General features: G+C 42.9%; 2 protein-coding genes across 2 annotated transcripts in view; one reads left to right on the forward strand and one right to left on the reverse strand.

Annotated features, from left to right (window-relative positions):
* The window catches only part of LOC110491565 (katanin-interacting protein), a 29,806-nt gene extending 14,655 nt beyond the window's left edge, over positions 1 to 15,151 (forward strand). The window contains exons 16-28 of the mRNA XM_021565108.2: positions 41 to 853; positions 1,919 to 2,133; positions 2,261 to 2,336; positions 2,486 to 2,663; positions 4,401 to 4,566; positions 4,916 to 5,106; positions 8,711 to 8,775; positions 9,113 to 9,223; positions 11,132 to 11,364; positions 11,735 to 11,895; positions 12,660 to 12,745; positions 13,125 to 13,176; positions 13,757 to 15,151. Coding sequence (XP_021420783.2) covers positions 41 to 853; positions 1,919 to 2,133; positions 2,261 to 2,336; positions 2,486 to 2,663; positions 4,401 to 4,566; positions 4,916 to 5,106; positions 8,711 to 8,775; positions 9,113 to 9,223; positions 11,132 to 11,364; positions 11,735 to 11,895; positions 12,660 to 12,745; positions 13,125 to 13,176; positions 13,757 to 13,778 — 2,369 coding nt within the window. The 3' untranslated portion in view covers positions 13,779 to 15,151. The remainder of the gene's footprint in view (positions 1 to 40; positions 854 to 1,918; positions 2,134 to 2,260; positions 2,337 to 2,485; positions 2,664 to 4,400; positions 4,567 to 4,915; positions 5,107 to 8,710; positions 8,776 to 9,112; positions 9,224 to 11,131; positions 11,365 to 11,734; positions 11,896 to 12,659; positions 12,746 to 13,124; positions 13,177 to 13,756) is intronic.
* Positions 15,152 to 15,240: 89 nt separating this feature from the next.
* Positions 15,241 to 18,865, reverse strand: LOC110491567 (cytochrome c oxidase subunit 6B1). The gene is made up of 4 exons (XM_021565116.1): positions 18,466 to 18,865; positions 16,626 to 16,739; positions 16,143 to 16,243; positions 15,241 to 15,478 (listed from the first exon to the last, which is right to left on the reverse strand). The coding sequence occupies exons 2-4, from the start codon at positions 16,729 to 16,731 to the stop codon at positions 15,425 to 15,427; spliced, it is 261 nt and encodes an 86-aa protein (XP_021420791.1). The 5' UTR covers positions 16,732 to 16,739; positions 18,466 to 18,865; the 3' UTR covers positions 15,241 to 15,424.

Here is an 18,865-nt window from a genome sequence, read left to right on the forward strand (position 1 = left end):
CCTTTGAGGTAACATGAGAGTGTGTGTGTTGATTCCACAGAGGAGCCAGGTTCAGTATCGGGCAGCAGCAACCGGAGGCAGCAGCGTACCCCCCGGGCCCATCTCCGCAGCCAGCAGGACCATGACGACACCCTCATGGAGTCCTGGGACTCCCTCACCAAGTTCAACCAGTGCCAGCGTGGTCGCATCTCCAACATGAGCTTCGAGGGCGACATCTTTGACGAATTCCTCCAGCGTTCCTCCAGAGCCGCCACTATTGCTATAATCCCCTCCTCCGGCCCAGGAGCCTCCTCCTGCAGCCCCGTCCCCCACTCCTCCCACCTCTCCTCCCCCGCCCCTCAAGGCGGCCTCTGCGATGACCCAGAGGATGACCTTTCCGCAGAGCCGGAGCGCGAGGAGGAGTTTGAAATTCCGGTCCTCCCACGTGGTCAACGTCTGGTCATTAACATCTTGTCCACGTGGGGCGATCGCCACTACGTGGGCCTCAACGGTCTCGAAGTCTTCAGCTCCAGCGGTCAGCCCCTCCTTCCCACCCGGATCCGCGCCGACCCGCCTGATATTAACGTGCTGCCTGCCTACGGAAAGGACCCGCGTGTGGTCACCAACCTGATCGATGGTGTCAACCTCACACAGGACGACATGCACCTGTGGTTGGCACCTTTCACCCAGGGGAGGAGTCACGTGATCTACTTGGAGTTCGCCGGGCCGTGTCAGGTGGCCATGATAAGAGTGTGGAACTACAACAAGTCCAGGATCCACTCGTTCAGGGGGGTGAAGGAAGCTGAAATGCTGCTGGACGGGAGGTGCATCTTCAGGGGAGAGATCGCCAAAGCATCAGGGACTCTGTCTGGAGGTAGGGGAGCATTAGTGAGGGACAGGTTCTCTCCTATGACACCCAAATGGGTAGTTCTATTTCATTTCAGCAAGCTATGTCACCCACCATCTCAAATTGTTCTGAAATGGTTTCGGATAAGATAAGCACTCTTGCAACATTACATCTGAACTCTGAGAAATTCAACTAATTGATCACACCCACATTGGCCATTTCAATTTATAGGATTCATATAATATTCAATAAATATAGTAACCAACGTCCAATTTGGACCAAATCTCTTAACAATGATTAAGCCATCCACTGACCCCCCAACCCCACACCAAGCCCACCCCAACATCCAGTATACAGCATAAATTCCCTATGTTTGACAAGTAGTATGAAGCTGTGGCTTGGAGTATTGTTTATTCATACTGTGTAATGTATTCTCAGTAAATTTGGTGGTATTTTTTTCCCCTGTTTAGAGAAACTATATGTTGAAGTCGCTTGCATTTCCCCCCATAAATGTATGTTAAAATACCAGGTTTTGCCCACTAGATGCCACTGTTTCTTCTACTGCCACACCCTTTTATCAATGTTGCTGGTCTCTTGTATTTATAAAGTGGATCACAACATTGTCTTTGCAATTTTGGGTAGAAAATAGCTTTTGCTCATGATGAAAATAAGTGGTGTGGTGATCCGCACAATTCAAGCCAGTCCTCCATGAAAGCAATTCAATTTGTCCTTCCATTAGTCATAATCTGTGTCCAGGAAAGGACCCCTCTGTGTGTAGTTCATTCCCTTCAAAAAAGGTCTGTATTAGACCATTCCTGGTGAACTGGATTGCTTTCATGGAGGACTGGCTTGACTTGTGAGGATGACCACACAATTAATTTAAATCACCAATCTGGGAATAACAAGAACATTAGAACTATTATATTAGATTATAGAACTAGAGCATTTGTTTTGTGACAAAATTGGTTTAGTGTCATTTGTTTGCCTCTAACATACTGAATTCTACCTCCACTAGGGATTGTTCATGCCTATCCTTAACCTCCACTAGGGATTATTCATGCCTATCCTTAACCTCCACGGCTCTCATCTTAGGTCTGGACCAGTTCGGGGACACCATCTTGTTCACCACAGACGATGAGATCCTGGAGGCCATGTCGCGCTACGACGAGACGTTCTGCGGGGAGGCAAAGGGTTCCGAGGGTCTGGTTGGACACGAGGAGGAGCTGCAGAGGCCCCGCACGGCCGACGGAGAGGGGGAGGAGAGACCTTTCACCCAGGCTGGCTTCAGACCCGAGGACGACCTCACTGTGAGTTTGACCGGACTGACCTGGACTATACAGTGTAAACCTGGAACGCCTTGATTGATCCAGGGCATGCAGGTTTTGTTCCAGCCAACACTAACATTTCTGATTTCTATTCACTGCCATTTTTCAGTTAAACCTCCATCTGAACCCTACTGTTGGTCAGTCTGAGACCCTGGAGCAGATCCCTGGAATGTACAATGGAAAGTGTGAGTGCTCTCTTCTAAATTTAGTGTTATTCATGATCATTTCACACATTTTACACACAGTACTGTCTTTTTATGTCTGTAAAATATAGCTAGCTCAGCTTGTTCCACGCTGACTCTCCTCTCTCTCTCTCCACCGTCCCTCTCTCCAGGCCTTAGGATAGAGTTGAGTATGACATGGGGGGACTCCCACTACGTGGGCCTGACGGGGTTAGAGGTGGTGGGGAAGGAGGGGGACAGCCTGCCTCTGGACCTGACCATGTTGGACGCCTCGCCACGGGACCTCAACGACCTGCCTGAGTACGGCCAGGACACACGCACCCTCGACAAGTCAGTAGTGTGTGTGTGTGTGTGTGTGTGTGTGTGTGCGTGTGTGTGTCTGACCTCACAACGCTGACAATATAGATGGATCTAACTGCGTACCCTCTGAGGATGTATTTTAAGACATGAAACGCCAAAGTGATCCAGTTAACTTGTCAATGACAACAGCGTTGCAAGGGATTTTATTCATCTGACTCCAACTCTTATGTGTCTATCATGTCAATGTTTATTACAGCTTTGTTTCGATATATAGCAGTGGTCGTCCTCCCTTCCGTGGTAAGCAGGCACACCTTAGACAGTCAGTAAAACACTCATGGGTGGCTGGTAGGTCAGCAGGTCAGGTAGAGGCAGGTGATAACCGCGTCCTGCAGCTGGTGCTCCGTACCCACCTCAGAGGAGACTAGAGGTCGACCGATTATGATCTTTCAATACCGATTATTGGAGGACAAAAAAAGCCGATACCGATTAATCGGACGATTTTTACAATTTATTTGTAATAATTACAATTACAACAATACTGAATGAACACTTATTTTAACTTAATATAATACATCAATAAAATGTATTTAGCCTCAAATAAATAATGAAACATGTTCGCTCAGTCAGACTGCTCTATCAAATCATAGACTTAATTATAACATAATAACACACAGAAATGCGAGCCTTAGGTCATTAATATGGTCGAATCCGAAAACTGTCATCTCGAAAAGAAGAGGTTTATTCTTTCAGTGAACTACGGAACCGTTCCGTATTTTATCTAACAGGTGACATCCATAAGTCTAAATATTGCTGTTACATTGCACAACCTTCAATGTTATGTCATAATTACGTAAAATTCTGGCAAATTAGTTCGCAATGAGCCAGGCGGCCCAAACTGTTGCATATACCCTGACTCTGCGTGCAAAGAAGTGACACAATTTCACCTGGTTAATATTGTCTGCTAACCTGGATTTTTTTTAACCAGGTGAAGGTCGAGAGCCATGCGTCCTCCGAAACACAACCCAACCAAGCCGCACTGTTTCTTGACACAATGCACATCCATCCCGGAAGCCAGCCGCACCAATGTGTCGGAGGAAACGCCATACACCTGGCGACCTGGTCAGTGTGCACTGTGCAAGGATATCCCTGCCGGGCCAGTGCCTTAAGTGTAGCTTTTTTTAGTAGCCATAAAATAAAATAAAAATTTCTGGTTGCTTACCAAAGTTGATTCTGCTTTGTAGTATACCCCTCTGTAGGCGCAACAACAGTGCACAACAAAACCGCCACTGAAAAACGTAAACAATGTCACATGGCGTTTGAAGCAGCAGCAGCAATGCACCATCATGTATTTCAGATATCATGCTATAGCCTTGCATGGAACAATTGTGTATTTGAAAAAATATATATATATTTTTTCTAAAATGCACATTGTAAAAACAAAAAACAAAAAAGGTTAACTTTACACAGAAAGGATAGGAAGCAGTCTAAAGCAGTTATACTGCAAGGATAGGAAGCAGTCTAAAGCAGTTATACTGCAAGGATAGGAAGCAGTCTAAAGCAGTTATACTGCAAGGATAGGAAGCAGTCTAAAGCAGTTATACTGCAAGGATAGGAAGCAGTCTAAAGCAGTTATACTGCAAGGATAGGAAGCAGTCTAAAGTGTCCCAAGTATAACAAAGTGTCTCATAAATACTAGGTTTTCATGTCCGTTATGCTGCAGAATGACATGTACATAACCAGTGAGGTGTCTCTCTCTCCTCTGTCCAGACTCATTGACGGCCACAACATCACCACTGAAGACCAGCACATGTGGCTGATCCCGTTCTTCTGTGGCCAGCACCACACCCTGACAGTCAACTTTGACCAGGCCCAGACGGTGGCTGGCCTCCGTATCTGGAACTACAACAAGACCCCAGAGGACTCCTACAGAGGGGTGAGGGAGAGTCATTTGTTTAATCACTGCGATGGAGAACTTCCTGCCTTTTTAGTATTCTGGTGGAAGTGTCAAATGAAATAATAGAAATATCTGGGCCCTGTAGGTTGCCATTGTATTTCGGAGTTGTCGTTAAATGTGTTGTAGTTGTACAAATCTATGCGATGCCCCATAAGAGTGCATATACAACATATGCAATAACTGCCATAGGTTTTTTAAATAGCTCTGAATTGACTGGGAATGTTGTTTTAAGGGGTGAATCCCTATTCCCCACAAAAAATACAATTCTAACCATGATCCACATTTTGTTAAGATACCCATGTATTGTTCCTGTTCCTGTGTTCTCTAGGTGAAGGTGATCCATGTGTCTCTGGACAATAGGCTCATCTCTCCAGCAGAGGGCTTCCTCATCAGGAAGGGACCAGGGAACTGTCACTTTGACTTTGCTCAGGAGATTCTCTTCATCGACTTCCTCCAGAACCCCACCACTGGCCTGGTCAACAGCAAGACTACAGCAGAGGACTTGGCCTACACACTGAAGTGAGTACTTGTAGGCTAGTCTGATCCCAGATCTGTTTGTTTCTGTCTTGCCAATGACCAAAAGAGATGCCAAAACAGCATAAACAGACCTAGGACCAGGCTAGTTGTAGGCCACCTCCCAATAGGAAGGTGTTTAAAGTAATGGCTCTGTTGTTGTAAGACGTCTGTTTTAAGACGTCTGCCAGCTTCCCAGCCAAAACAGTCTGGTAGAGTTGGTGCATATACTATGATGACATTTTGTGACGTTTTTGTTCGTTTTGGACTCCGGTGAGTTTTTTTTCGGCTGTTCGGGCACACAAACAATTCTCTGGAGGCGAGCTGAAGTTCGGAGCCGAAGTCTACGCCCCTTCGTCTGTGATTGGTTAACAGTGGAGATTCTAAAATAAAGTCTTTGTAGTCATTCAACGAGAGACGACTCATTTTAAACATTTTTATTGAAAAATATCTGACAGATTTCTTGAGTTATCATAGATGATTTCAGACTATTTTGAGGAAGTGTATACTGGCTAGGGCACCTCAAAATGGACAAACAGTACTATTGACACTTTTTTTTTACTAGTTTTTGAAGCGAAGGTCTTTCAAGGGAGTATTCAAGCACACTCGTTCTGTTCGGCCCAGCCGGACTGAAGCGTCCTGATGCCTTTAGCGTCTCGTAAAATAGCATTCTGCCCATTATCTGCACTGTGCCAAACACTTAGTCATGCATCCAAAGTATGATGAATTCATATGATAATTCATATAGAGTGGCTACAGATACAGGGTTTCTGTATCCTAATTTGCCCAGGCTAAAAATACAGATGTTTTTTTTACGGAGCTGAGTGCCCACTCTGGTGCCTACGTAGCTGCTGTGGTGAGTGCTTCGCTGCCACTCCCCCCTCCTCTATCGTTTTTGTCTGGTCACTGGTGCAGTGGCAATTTTAGCATGTAAATCTTGGTGGGGCAAAAAAAAAATGTTTTTTTTTCTTCTTTTTGCATGCCAGCAAAGCAACTACACAACACTAAGCAATACATGAATTGTACTATAACGGTGACAAACGGTGCCCACAAACTGCCTACATTAATCTGTCCCAACAGAGCTTTCTTTTCAGCACCATGTAGTGAATCGTTACCACTGCTACACCTGGCTATCAGCAGAGCCTTGTCTAGCAGCGAAACAGTTAATTCAGCCTCATGTAGTTCCTTTTAAAAAAAACATAGCTGATATGGCACACTTGCTTAAACAAATGTGGTTTCTACTGATAACTGAGCTGTGCAAACCATGGCATAAAGGAAACAATGAGTGGTTGAGGCAACTCGTAATTTCGATTGCGACATTAATGAGCGAGCTAAGACGGGCGTTTTCAGTATAACTATTTGTTCAGCACTTTTGAAATGTGGAGAGACAGAATTCAGAACACGGGTCGTTCTTACAGTATTCTCCCTGTACACCAAGTCAGAACCGTAGGATAGATAAAGGGGGCAGGCATATAAGCAGACAATGAAAGCTCCTACAATATTCAATGATGACATTTCTCAAAAACAGCCTACATGTGCACCACCAAGTCAGAACAGTAGGCTAAGTTATGAGGGGGAAAGGCAAAAAATTATTAGGGTGAGACATTATTAACTTCTTACTACACAACATACACTTAGTATTACTTTCTTAGCTACAGTCTACATATCTCCCTGGCATATTACATAATTTATGCAGCAGCATACAATACATTTTTGGACTCACCTTGTTGTGCTGCGCTCACATGAACAGGAAGATGTCGCAGCGGTCCTTCTTGTCGGCAAATTTTGTCATCAAACTTTTTCATCAAAGTCTGGCATTCTCTGGATTTATGGGGCATTCAAGACAAGTGGGGGGAAAAAACAAGGTTGAATCGTGACGTCAGTGATCTTCAGGTCAGACCTCTAGAAAGAGGCCCTAGTTCCAGACTTGGAAATCCCGTTCATAACGTATTTTCCCAGTCGGAGGTCGTTTTTTTCAGAGTTCCCAGTTGTCTTGAACTCACTGAAGAGTTTCCAGTTCTTTTGAACACAGAATAAGTCATGCTGGATTGATAGCCTGGCCAATGTATTCAACCTTTTCTGGCCCATGGTGTTTCATGTGAATGTTTATCCTTTTAAGATTGCAAAATTGACCCTTAAACCCAGACTTGGACCACACACCCTCCACTGAATTGCAGGCTAGTGATTGCTTTGCAAAGCTTGCAGTTAGCCACTGATTCCTTTCAAACCACTCATTATTGAATTTGCATTTCCAACTTGTTGTGTAATGTTTATGTCCAATGGCCGGTGAGCACCAATACGTTTTATCTATAGTTTTTCTTCATATGACAAGGATTGAAAAGGATTTGCCAGTAGATTGTCGATTTGATTCATGATGATGACTGCTTGTAGAGCGTGCTAGCTAAGATTTTGAAAGTATGATGTTGACATGATCAGTCCATTCAAAGCTACTGTAGATATAACGTGATTTGACGTCATTTTATCTGTGGCCAATGACCTTGAGCCTTCTTGGGTGGGCACTTCTAATGTAAATCTATGGCAGCACCCAAGGGGCTTGAATTCTCGAGCTCTCTGCGTTGATTTTGCGGTTACATAGTGTTCCCTTGAGTGACAGAACACTGAGCCAATCACAGCGCAACTAGAGAACATTACCAACCCCTATGCTCTGTATGTTCCGCTGGCTGCCCCTCTATCACAGAAAGCACTGAGCTAGGCTGAAACACCTGCATTTTGGAGTTGCCTTACTCAAGAAAGCAAAAAATACACCATGTTTGTATGCAGCATTATTAACTCAATGACTTTTTTTTCCAATTCCATTTGCCATACCAGGAGGTTATGCAACCGTTCAGGATGCTCTCGATGGTGCAGCTGTCGAACCTTTTGAGGATCTGGTGACCCATGCCAAATCTTTTCAGTCTCCTGAGGGGGAAAAGGTTGTCTTAGTATGTTTGGTCCCTGATAGTTTGTTGGTGATGTGGACACCAAGGAACTTGAAGCTCTCGACTCAGCTATTTTCATGTTTTATACACAATACATTATGGACATGTTTGTACAAACTTTGTCGTCAGTATTGCATACATAAGCACAACACAGACAGGCAGTCTAGTAATTTCATGTTCTTCTTAGGCACGGAGTTGCATGCATCTATTTACTCTCGCCACGATATCAACTATGGCACCGGATGACACAAAATGTGTCCAAAGTGTAGGGACTGAGTCCTGCTTGTGCAACTGCGATATCTGTTACAAAAGACTGACAGAGAAGATTGTAACTTTCATAATATATATGTTCGTTCAAATCTCCTCCGGGTTTTTACTTCAGCTGTTCAGAAATACGAGGCAGAGATATCGGCTTCATCATCATCATCACGAAACGTGAAGGGGGGGGGGAGCAGCAGCTACGTTAGAAAAACCAATGTGTGCATAAAATAACACATGGGCAGAACGTGATCCGGATCCTTACCTTTAAAAAATATGTTTCCTGGAGGAGCGGGTCGGGCGTGGGCGAAAACTCTGTTTCCGTAGCCACGGCCTATTTCATATTCTCAACTACGCTACTGCTATAAAATATGAGATATAATCTTAAGGTTTGTGTCTTGTGTGGTTTTCAGAGCTGGTTCCAAAAGACAGGAGCATGCCAGCATGGACTACGAGGCCCCCATCATGCCTTGTGGATGTATCCTTTCTCCTGCTGCTCACAAGAAATAGTCCCACAGAATACAGTATGCCTTTACTAACATAACATGTCACCTTACATAGTCCCCTTACATGGACATGTAGAAATAATGCGACCAGTGGATAGAATTGACCCCAACAATAAATAAATCACCTTATAGTGGATAAAATTGACAAATATATATTATTATTGTTTCGCTTTTCGTAAATGTCATTCCAACCAGTTTTGCCTGCTGGGATACTGTGATCTGGACAATCACTAAATTACTTGTTGACTGCCAAAGTCCTGAGTGTGTACATGGCTCCACGTCTCTCTTCCTTAACCCTTGACCCACCAGTCATCTTCCAGCTGCAGCTGCTGACCACCTGGGGTGACCCCTACTACATCGGTATGAATGGCCTGGAGTTCTATGACCAGAACGGCGAGAAGATCCCCCTCAGTGACAACAGTATCCTACCTACAATGTAAACACCACACACACACACACACACACACACACACACACACACACACATATACATATATATATATATATATATATATATATATATATATATATATATATATATAGGTCGCTAGTCTCACTAGACCTGACTGGCTGAGCTTCACTATATACAAAAGTATGTGGACACCCCTTCAAATTAGTGGATTTGGCTATTTCAGCCACACCCGTTTCTGACAGGTATATAAAATCGAGCACACAGCCATGCAATCTCCACAGACAAACATTGGTAGTAGAATGGCCTTACTGAAGACCTCTGTGACATTCAACGGGGCACCGTCATAGGATGCCACCTTTCCAACAAGTCAGTTCGTTAAATTTCTGCCTTGGTGCTGTGAAGTGGAAAGGTCTAGGAGTAACAGCGGCTCAGCCGCGAAGTGGTAGGCCACACAAGCACACAGAACGGGAACACCGCGTGCAGAAGCACTTAAAAACCGTCTGTCCTCGGTTGCAACACTCACTACCGAGTTCCAAACTGCCTCTGGAAGCAACGTCAGCACAAGAACTGTTCGTCGGGAGCTTCATGAAATGGGTTTCCATGGCCAAGCAGCCGCACATAATCCTAAAATCACCATGCGCAATGCCAAGCGTCCGCTGCAGTGGTGTAAAGATCGCCGCCATTGGACTATGGAGCAGTGGAAACGCGTTCTCTGGAGTGATAAATCACGCTTCACCATCTGACAGTCCGACGGACAAATCTGTCTGGGTTTGGAGGATGCCAGGGTAACGCTACCTGCCCCAATGGATAGTGTCAACTGTAAAGTTTGGTGGATAAGGAATAATGGTCTGGCGTTGTTTTTCATGGTTCGGGCTAGGCCCCTTAGTTCCAGTGAAGGGAAATCTTAATGATGCAGCATACAATGACATTCTAGACGATTCTGTGCTTCCAACTTTGTGGCAACAATTTGGGGAAGGCCCTTTCCTGTTTCAGTGTTACAATGCCCTCATGGACAGCGCGAGGTCCATACAGAAATTATTTGTTGAGATCGGTGTGGAAGAACTTGACTTGCCTGTACAGAGCCCTGACCACAACTCCAACGAACACCTTTGGGATGAATTGGAACGCAGACTGCGAGTCAGGCCTAATCGCCCAACATCAGTGTCCGACCTCACTAACGCTCTTATGGCTGAATGGAAGCATGTCCTTGCAGAAACGTTCCAACATCTAGTGGAAAGCCTTCCCAGAAGAGTGGATGGAGGCTGTTATAGTGGCAAAGGGGGGACCAACTCCATATTAATGCCCATTATTTTTGAATGAGATGTCCAACGAACAGGTGTCCACATACTTTTGGTCATGTAGGGTAGCTAGCGTGATACCTCGAGTCTGGCCTGAGACTGGTCACCAACCCTGGTCCTGGAAATCCACAGGGTGTATAAGGTTTTGTTAAAGCCCAGCATTAAAACACCTGATTAGTTGAATCCGGTTTGTTTAGTGCTAGGGTGGAACGAAAGCTTGCTGTCCCTGTACTGTCATCACTATCTGGCCAACTTGCAAAGTCAAAAACCCTGCCTAGTTCTACAATTTATCTTCTTAAATTCTGATTTTAGGCCTAGCCTTAACCACACTGATAATCTCACGCTTAACCTTAACCTTAAATGAACACCAAAAAGAGATTTTTTTTCTCCATTTTTTTTTCTTCATAAATGTCTACAATATAGGCAATTTTGATTTTGCAGCTTGGCCATAAAGTAGGAACCCAAACCGGGACCAAGTTTGGTGAAATCCCAAACATAAAATATACCCTGAAACCATTAAAGGGGGTCCTCTAGTGGAGGAAATAGAAACGGCAGGAGTAAAGCCATAGTAGTCAACACAAATTGGCTGAGTCCATTCTTTAACAGTGCTTCTCCTAGATATTGCTGCGTTCCCAGACAGTGTGAATGTCCTGGACAGTGTGAACGGTGATGTGAGGACTCCAGATAAGCTGGTAGATGGCACTCATGATGGCAGACACATGTGGCTAGCACCGGTGCTCCCCGGACTGGTGAATCGCGTGTATCTCATATTTGACCAGCCGGTGACCGTGTCCATGATCAAACTGTGGAACTACTCCAAGACACCACAGAGGGGGGTAAAGGAGTTTGGGGTAAGTCAGTCTTCTGTTCTCTCTCTCCTCCTTAGTACGGTAACACTGACCATGTCCATCAGTGAGACCCAGGATTTAGGACTTGGGAACAGAGCAGAATAAGAATCATTTCTGACAACAATGGACTAATAAAGTACTATTATTATTATTACTATAAACTCTTCTTAAACAATAATATGTTCTCTGTTTAACTTTCTGGGTGAAAATCAAAGCGAATAAATGAATGACTTACTGTTAGAACCAATAGGAACGTCTGTCCTTGAAAAGACACGAGAGTTCCTCCACTATGCTTCCCACAGTCTCCTGTGGGTAGCGTAATGGACGCCTGTTAGCCTTCCTTGTGTCTTCCTTTGTGTCTTCCTTTGTGTAGCTGTTAGTCGATGACCTCTTGGTTTATAACGGCGTCTTGGACAGCGTGAGCCAGGCGGCGCGGGGCATCCTGCCCACCTGTGACCCGGTGTTGCCCTACCACACTATCCTCTTCACCGACAACGCCCGCATCGCCCACCGTGAAAGGAACACTATAATCAGGTAACCCAGCATGGGATTGGCTGCTGTAGCCTGATATAAGCAAATTATTTGCTCTGCTGCCTGTCCATCAAAATTCACACAGGTGCAGATTGGTTTGGCTGCTTGGCCAACAATTTGCACACATGCTTATTGGTTCTTCTGTCCAGCTGCTGTCAACGTGTTCATAGTGGCAGAGTATGTGAAGTAATTTACCATATTTAAATGTTGTTTACGAAGCATGTGATAAATACAAACTCAAAAATGAGTTATTTCAAATGGAAGGAGACTGTGTAGGATAGTGGAGGAGCTGTCATGTCTTTACAAGGACAGACATTCCTATTAGCTCTATCAGTGAATGATTGGCCCTGAAGTCTTTTTCTTTGTTAAACGGAGATGTGCTCTCTCTACTCCAGCCCCCGCAGTAGTAGCAGACATCACGATCTGAAACAGTGAGTAACAGAGTCCCAGATTGGCCTTGTGTCAGTCAGCCCTCCCTCGGGTTGCGTTCATATCCCCAAGTCACCCCAGTCATCCCAACCTCCAACCCACAGCTTAGCTTGTGATGCCAAGTCCTTCAAGTTCCAACAGACCTCCTGGTCCCTTGTCCACCTCTCTGTAGCTTCTTTGTAGGACATAAGACTTGGAGCTTCAAGCTTGCTTGTCTGTCCGTCCTCCATTTTGTGTCCTCCGCGGCTCCTGTGCTCCTGCCTTTCAAATACCTGGCCAGATAATGCACGGGCAGAAATGAAACTGTTTTGTTTTCGCCTCCTTGTTTTGTTTTGCAGCAACTATGTGGAGGACCAAGATGTGAAGATGACCAATGAGAATCAGATAGTCCATCACAACAAGAAGAAAGAAACCGCTGATCCAGGTAGCCAATGCAATTCAGCCAGAATTTCTTTCTTCAGTAAATATACATTTTAAAATACCACGTGTAATACAATAAACAGTGAGAAGCAAATTAAACAAAAAGCTATAACTACCTTGTTAGATTATCAGTGTTGTTAGAGGTGATATTTCTACACTATTATTGACCCAGATGTTTCGGTGTCTTTTTAAACATACCAAATGCAACAAAACATCTGTGTGAATGTCCCCCCTGCCTGCTGAAATGCAAGGGGAGAAAATACTTTTTTTTTTTAAACAAACTTGGAATTTCTGATGTTTTATCTATTTTTGTGTGTGAACAACCCTTAACTTTTTTGGACACTATAATTAACCAAAACCATATTTGGTTTCCCATCTTGCAGCGCTTCGGCCTAAAACCTGCATGACAGACACTGGAAAGCTGGGGAAAAGGAGGTACTGACAGACGGACTGACAGGCAGACGATCAGAAAGAGAGATGGTGGTTGGTGTCTCACTGGTTAATTGTAGGGAACAGTAATGAAGGGATGAGGGTTTACTGACTATCTGCACTATCCCCGTCTGGGGACTTTTAACTCAAGCCTTGACCAGCCGAAAGGAAAACAACTCCCATTGTCTTCCATCAGTCATTGAACTATAGTGTTGCCTAGTGACAGCGCTTGTGTGTGGGGTGGGTCTACTTTTGAAGAGGCTTGTACAGAACACATTGGGTTTGTATCCATCCGCCCACAGGATTGGCCTTCCACTTTCTGGTTGGATTGGTTCTCTTGTCACTCCGATCTCTCTAGACTCCTACAGATGCATAGTACCTGTGTAATACTATATCAGATGCATAGTACTTGTGTAGTGCTAACGTTACATCCGATTAGTAGTCCCTGTGTAGTAGTACTACATCGCATAATAACTGTGTAGTACTACACCATATGTATAGTACGTGTGTAGTACTACGTCAGTACTGCGTCACACACGTAGGACCTTTTTTGTAGTAACTCCAGTTGTGATTGTCCTTTTCACAGTGTCAGAGTGAACCTATATTAGGCTGCTATGTCGGCCATCTTTGTGCCTGGTGATGTTACTACTCCTGTCTGTCGCTGCCCCTCTTGATGTTGTGCTGCGTTCTCCTGCCGCTCGTGGTGCAGAGCTACTCAAAGATGAACTCCGTGGCAACAAGTACGCTCTTAATAGATGGGATCCGGATCCTACATTTTATGAATGAGTTGTGTTGATGAAAAGCCTAGTTTTAATAGCCACTAGCCTAGCGGCATAACACAAGACAATTGAGTAATGCAACTGCAATGTGCACCATCCCCATCTGAATGCTATGCAGTAAACCAGTTCATATTTTCTCTCGTCTAATATCTCACAGTCGAATGATTTTTCTAGGTGTCTATGGTGTCGGATGGAGGTTTAACCTTTGAAAGATTTACAACGCAGGGTGGATAATTTAACTGGCTGTCTGTTTCATAAAGTAGAATCAGGCGTCGGTACTGAGTATTGGGTCACATTGAAGCAATAGGTCGGATACAGGTTTAAGGCATCCTAGGCCGCTGCATTTGCTTAACACAAAAACAGTACACTTGCTTAGATATGCATTTTGCAATCTCGAATATATTAATATATCATATTTTTGATGAAGTAATATATCGGTGAAAACTATAGACGTTCAACACTATGTATTACTAAGACATGTTTGCAAACTAAGTGACCTTTTATTGAAGTTGTGTGATATGAAAATAGTTATTTGAGACACCCACTTGTAGCGATGGTTGTAGGCTAAAATATTGTTATTTCCATAAGTTTAGATATATTATCAAGATATAGATTGTTGTGTAAACAACATTTTGGCCTTTAGTTGAAAAACACCTAAGAATATGTAACCATATGTAACCAGAAATATTGAATATGCAAACACTGTAAAACATACCTGAAATAGGTCAAATGTGATCTTTACAAAGGGAGGGATCTTTGCAGAAATCTTGTTTTATCTTGAATGTTTGAGTATAATCTATAGTTGGCGTGGTATACCTTATACCCAGTAGTATTTTGTTGCATGGACAAGTTACCACAGATGTGGCTTCGGTTACAAATGTAAAAAAAGTAGACCCTTGTATTTTTTAAAAATAATTTGCTGCTTCATTGAGCCACAATATAGCCTATTTCTTACTAAATACTCTTGTATATGATAGAGGAGTTACATGTTTGTTTTTTTAAATACAGTTTTATGTATGTGATTTAAAATGTCAGTCTGTGGGTATAGGCTTCACACTGCACCTCCGTCATGCTTTGAGTGACGGTGTTATTACTGTTAAGTGGGACATTCCGCGTTTAAAATATTTTTATTCTTTTTTTAAAATCTTGTTCAAATAAGTGTATTTTATTTGAATAAATCAAATGAAATCCTTTTAAAACAAGTGACAGAGTGAGTCTTGGTGTCATGATGTCATGTAATGCTGCTTCTCTTCAATGCCCCCCCCCCCAAAAAAATATATGGACTCTTCAGTTTGATAAACATCGCCCAAGACACTTTAATGCAGAATCTGCAACACAATTATTCTCTATGATAAGGAATGACTACGGTGTTCAGTTATACTCTGCTCACATTCCAGAGGAGTAGTGGACGACCGACCAGGAGTCCTACTCATACAAACATATTGCCATGAAGTACACTTCTTTGGAGATGCCATTCAAATTTTCCCTGGGAAGGTCCCCGCCTCCCTCTGGTCGTCCCATTTCTGGATCTGGGGGACAAACGGGTAAAATAAACATTTACTTGACAGACCAGACCAGTTAAAACCCCTACATGTTGACGTAGTTGTAACAGACCAATTATCCTGCATGACTTTTTATTAGATTTGGATTGGGTATAGTAATACAGTATCTCATTTTGCAAAAGGTCAATGAACTCTGAGAGGAATCACATGTTTGAATATTAACTCTGCTGACTAAAGAGTTTTCCTTTTTATGGCCACTATTTGCTTGACTTGATAAGGCCGGAGTCATGTATAGCTCAGAATAGGGCTAATTGAATAAGGCCAGAGCTTTTTCCTACAATAATGCTTACTGTCTGTTGTACCAGCAATAGTTGAAGACAGACCCCCTTCAAATGATGTCTATAACCCTTTGAACCCAGTAACCTCTTTAATAAAAAATAAAAAAGACTTTCTTGAAATTCAGTTAAGTGTAGCAAATCACACTATGTACCATAATAGCCTGTTGCTTTGCTTTTTAACTCTGAAACAGGATGAACAATGGACACATGACCTCAAATGACCTCAATGTACTTATAGACCAGTCAGTCAACCCACAGTATGTGTCATCAATACTGTAGGTCTACTTCAGAAATCCTTTCTAATTCACTTAAGGACTTTTAGCTAATGAAAAATAATATCTTAAAAGCATTACCCAGGAAATGGGGCACAGTGATTTGTAGACCCTCTTATACCAGTCACACGGGGCAGTGTCGACTCCTTTGGCGTCCAGGGATTTTTGGCAGCGATGATAATCTATAAATATAGCAACAACAATGGGGATGTTGGGAAAAAATGTGCACGTCAATGAGTTCGGGGCAAGGGTTGTGGTCTTGTCACTGGTCTTGTGTAAATATACAAAATTGGATTGCAGTCCTCTAAAAAGGTTAAGGTCAGGGTCTTTTCATTTTAACCCTTATTTTACCAGGTGAGTTAATCACCTTTTTGACACACATTCTAAAATAGAAGTTTTCCACAAGGACATGGTTCTGTCCCACATAATTAATTGGCACACACTAAACACATTCACAATTAAGAAAGGCACTGGATAAATTAAAGATTGATCTGTACTTGCCTACGTGACTGGTATGACTACAGAACCAGAGTCCTAGACTTTGACCTTGGAGTCTAGACTTACCCAGATAGTTGTAGAAGCAGTTCCTTGTCTGATTTTGATTGGGGAATCTGGCATCGAAGGGAGCAGTGCGGTAGTTCTGGAGCTTAGTCGCAATATCCTCTGCCATTTTTAGTTCTGTCGGGAAAACATGCTTGAATGAGGAGGATGCAAGAAAATGGAATAACCTCTGTCCAAAGCCTACAATGACGCTATCAATTGAAAGCAGGGCCGACCCCAGGCATAAGCGACATAAGCAGTTGCTCAGGGCTCCCGCCAGCTAGAGGGCCCGACCAAAAAATATATATGTATGTATGTACGTACACACACACACTATATATTATACGTGTGTGTGTGTGTTATACATTTTTGGCAACTCAGTCATGTTCTCACCTTACTGAGAGTAAGAATAATAGAATATAGCACGTGCAATTTCAAAAAGTGGTTGTGCATCAGCACTTTTTCTCTTGCTATGTCAGTCACTAACAGTCACTCAATTAGCCTTGTCAGCTGACAATTTTTTGATCTACCAATCAAAAAATTGTCAGCTGACACGGCTAATTGAGTGACTGTTAGTGACTGACATAGCAAGAGAAAAAGTGCTGATGCACAACCACTTTTTGAAATTGCACGTGCTATATTCTATTATGTTAGTTTAGCCAGCTGTCTAAACTTATTATAATCATGGCCGAAAACCGACCGGATACGCAGAGCACGTGTCCATGGGCCCTAACCTCCAGGGGGCCCATTTTAATTTTGTTCATCATTCTCACTATTAAAATTGCAAAATGTTTGGAATTGCAGGAAATTAGCTTTAAAACGGCAAAAAGTTCTCTCCACCCCATGGCAAAATAGGTAGGATTGCAGGAAATTAGCTGTAAAACTAAAGAACAAAATGTCTCTGCCCAATGGCAAAATGAGTAGAATTGCATGAATTGTGTTATAAAATTGGAAAATGTTCTCTCCGCCCCATGGCAAAATGTGTAAAATTTCAGGAAATTTGCTGTAAAACTACAAAATGTTTCTCTCTGCCCCGTGGCAAAATTAGTAGAATTGAAATTCAGTAGAATTGCATGAAATATGTTATACAATTGCAAAATGTTCTCTCCGCCCCATGGCAAAATGTGTAGAATTACAGGAAATGTACTTTAAAACTTAAATGTTTCACTTTATCGTCAAGAGGGTGGGCCACTAACATGTTTTTTCACGAGGTGCCCCCTAACCAAATTTCGTTTAGGGCCCCCAAAAGGCTAGGGCCGGCCCTGAGTGAAGGTGACTTAGGAAAAATATCCTTAGCAGGTATGATGAGATGAGGCTATGTTTAGGCTACACCACAGACAAAATACTCTCATTTCAATTGTCTACGACCTAAGTGTCGATTTTTAAGGAAAAGTACCAATAAACATTTCTGTGGTTACAGACCAAATGTTGCCACTGAGGATGGAAGTGGGGCGCCACAAGTCTAATACAATGGCCACTTTTCTACATTACAGAACTTAATTAGACGAATTGGTATTTAAGTACAATAATACAGAAATACAATAGACTAATAGGAACGCCAATACAATGTTCTTAAACATAATCACCAATATCTAAGAAGTAGACATCTTAATCAATATGAATTAGTCCTAATTACGTTATTTTGTCTGTTAATGGAGAGTGTTGTATACGATAAATAAGTCACTCGTAAGCAAATGAGGAAATAAAATAACTAGGCTAATGATCGACTTGTTTGCTCATGGTTTCATTTTCAGAAGCTTCCCACCTTAATTAAAACACTATATTCGTGTTGCATAAAATATGGTGTAGGTCTAATATAGGCAGATTTTTATTTAGGCTTATACTACAAATGTAACATATTTACCTTTGTGGCAAGTGCTGCGTTGTTCAAAGTGACTATTGTACTAAAGATGATGATACCCGAACACCACGCTTAGGCTCCCTCATCAGACTGAAGTGCGCCCTTGCGCGCGCGCTGGTCTTGTGGCTGTTGTAGCCGTGCAGTCCTATCAAAACGGTATGGCGGACGCAGGTCACATTGGAATGACTGAGATAGTTTAATCATGTGCAAGATCGATCACATACAACTAAGGATAAATCACTGGAAACCTTTCGTTTTACCAAAAATATGGTAATTGCCATAATTTGTGTGATATTATAGGTAGGTGTATGGCAAAACATGATAGCCTACATTTTGCAGTTGAGGAAGTGGCATTTTAACAGGAATTCTGTCCGCCTGTTACTAGTAGATAATTGATATAGGT

The sequence above is a fragment of the Oncorhynchus mykiss genome, chromosome 16 (assembly GCF_013265735.2).
Source record: "Oncorhynchus mykiss isolate Arlee chromosome 16, USDA_OmykA_1.1, whole genome shotgun sequence".
Classification (NCBI taxonomy): domain Eukaryota; kingdom Metazoa; phylum Chordata; class Actinopteri; order Salmoniformes; family Salmonidae; genus Oncorhynchus; species Oncorhynchus mykiss.

What these genes read in the sequence shown, in the direction of transcription:
- LOC110491567 (XM_021565116.1), bottom strand. Translation starts at nt 16,731, where the DNA reads ATGGCAGAGGATATTGCGACTAAGCTCCAGAACTACCGCACTGCTCCC. An exon ending in CTGCTTCTACAACTATCTGG is followed by an intron (nt 16,244 to 16,625) that starts GTAAGTCTAGAC and finishes CTATATTTATAG; the next exon opens with ATTATCATCGCTGCCAAAAA. An exon ending in CACTGTGCCCCATTTCCTGG is followed by an intron (nt 15,479 to 16,142) that starts GTAATGCTTTTA and finishes TTTGTCCCCCAG; the next exon opens with ATCCAGAAATGGGACGACCA.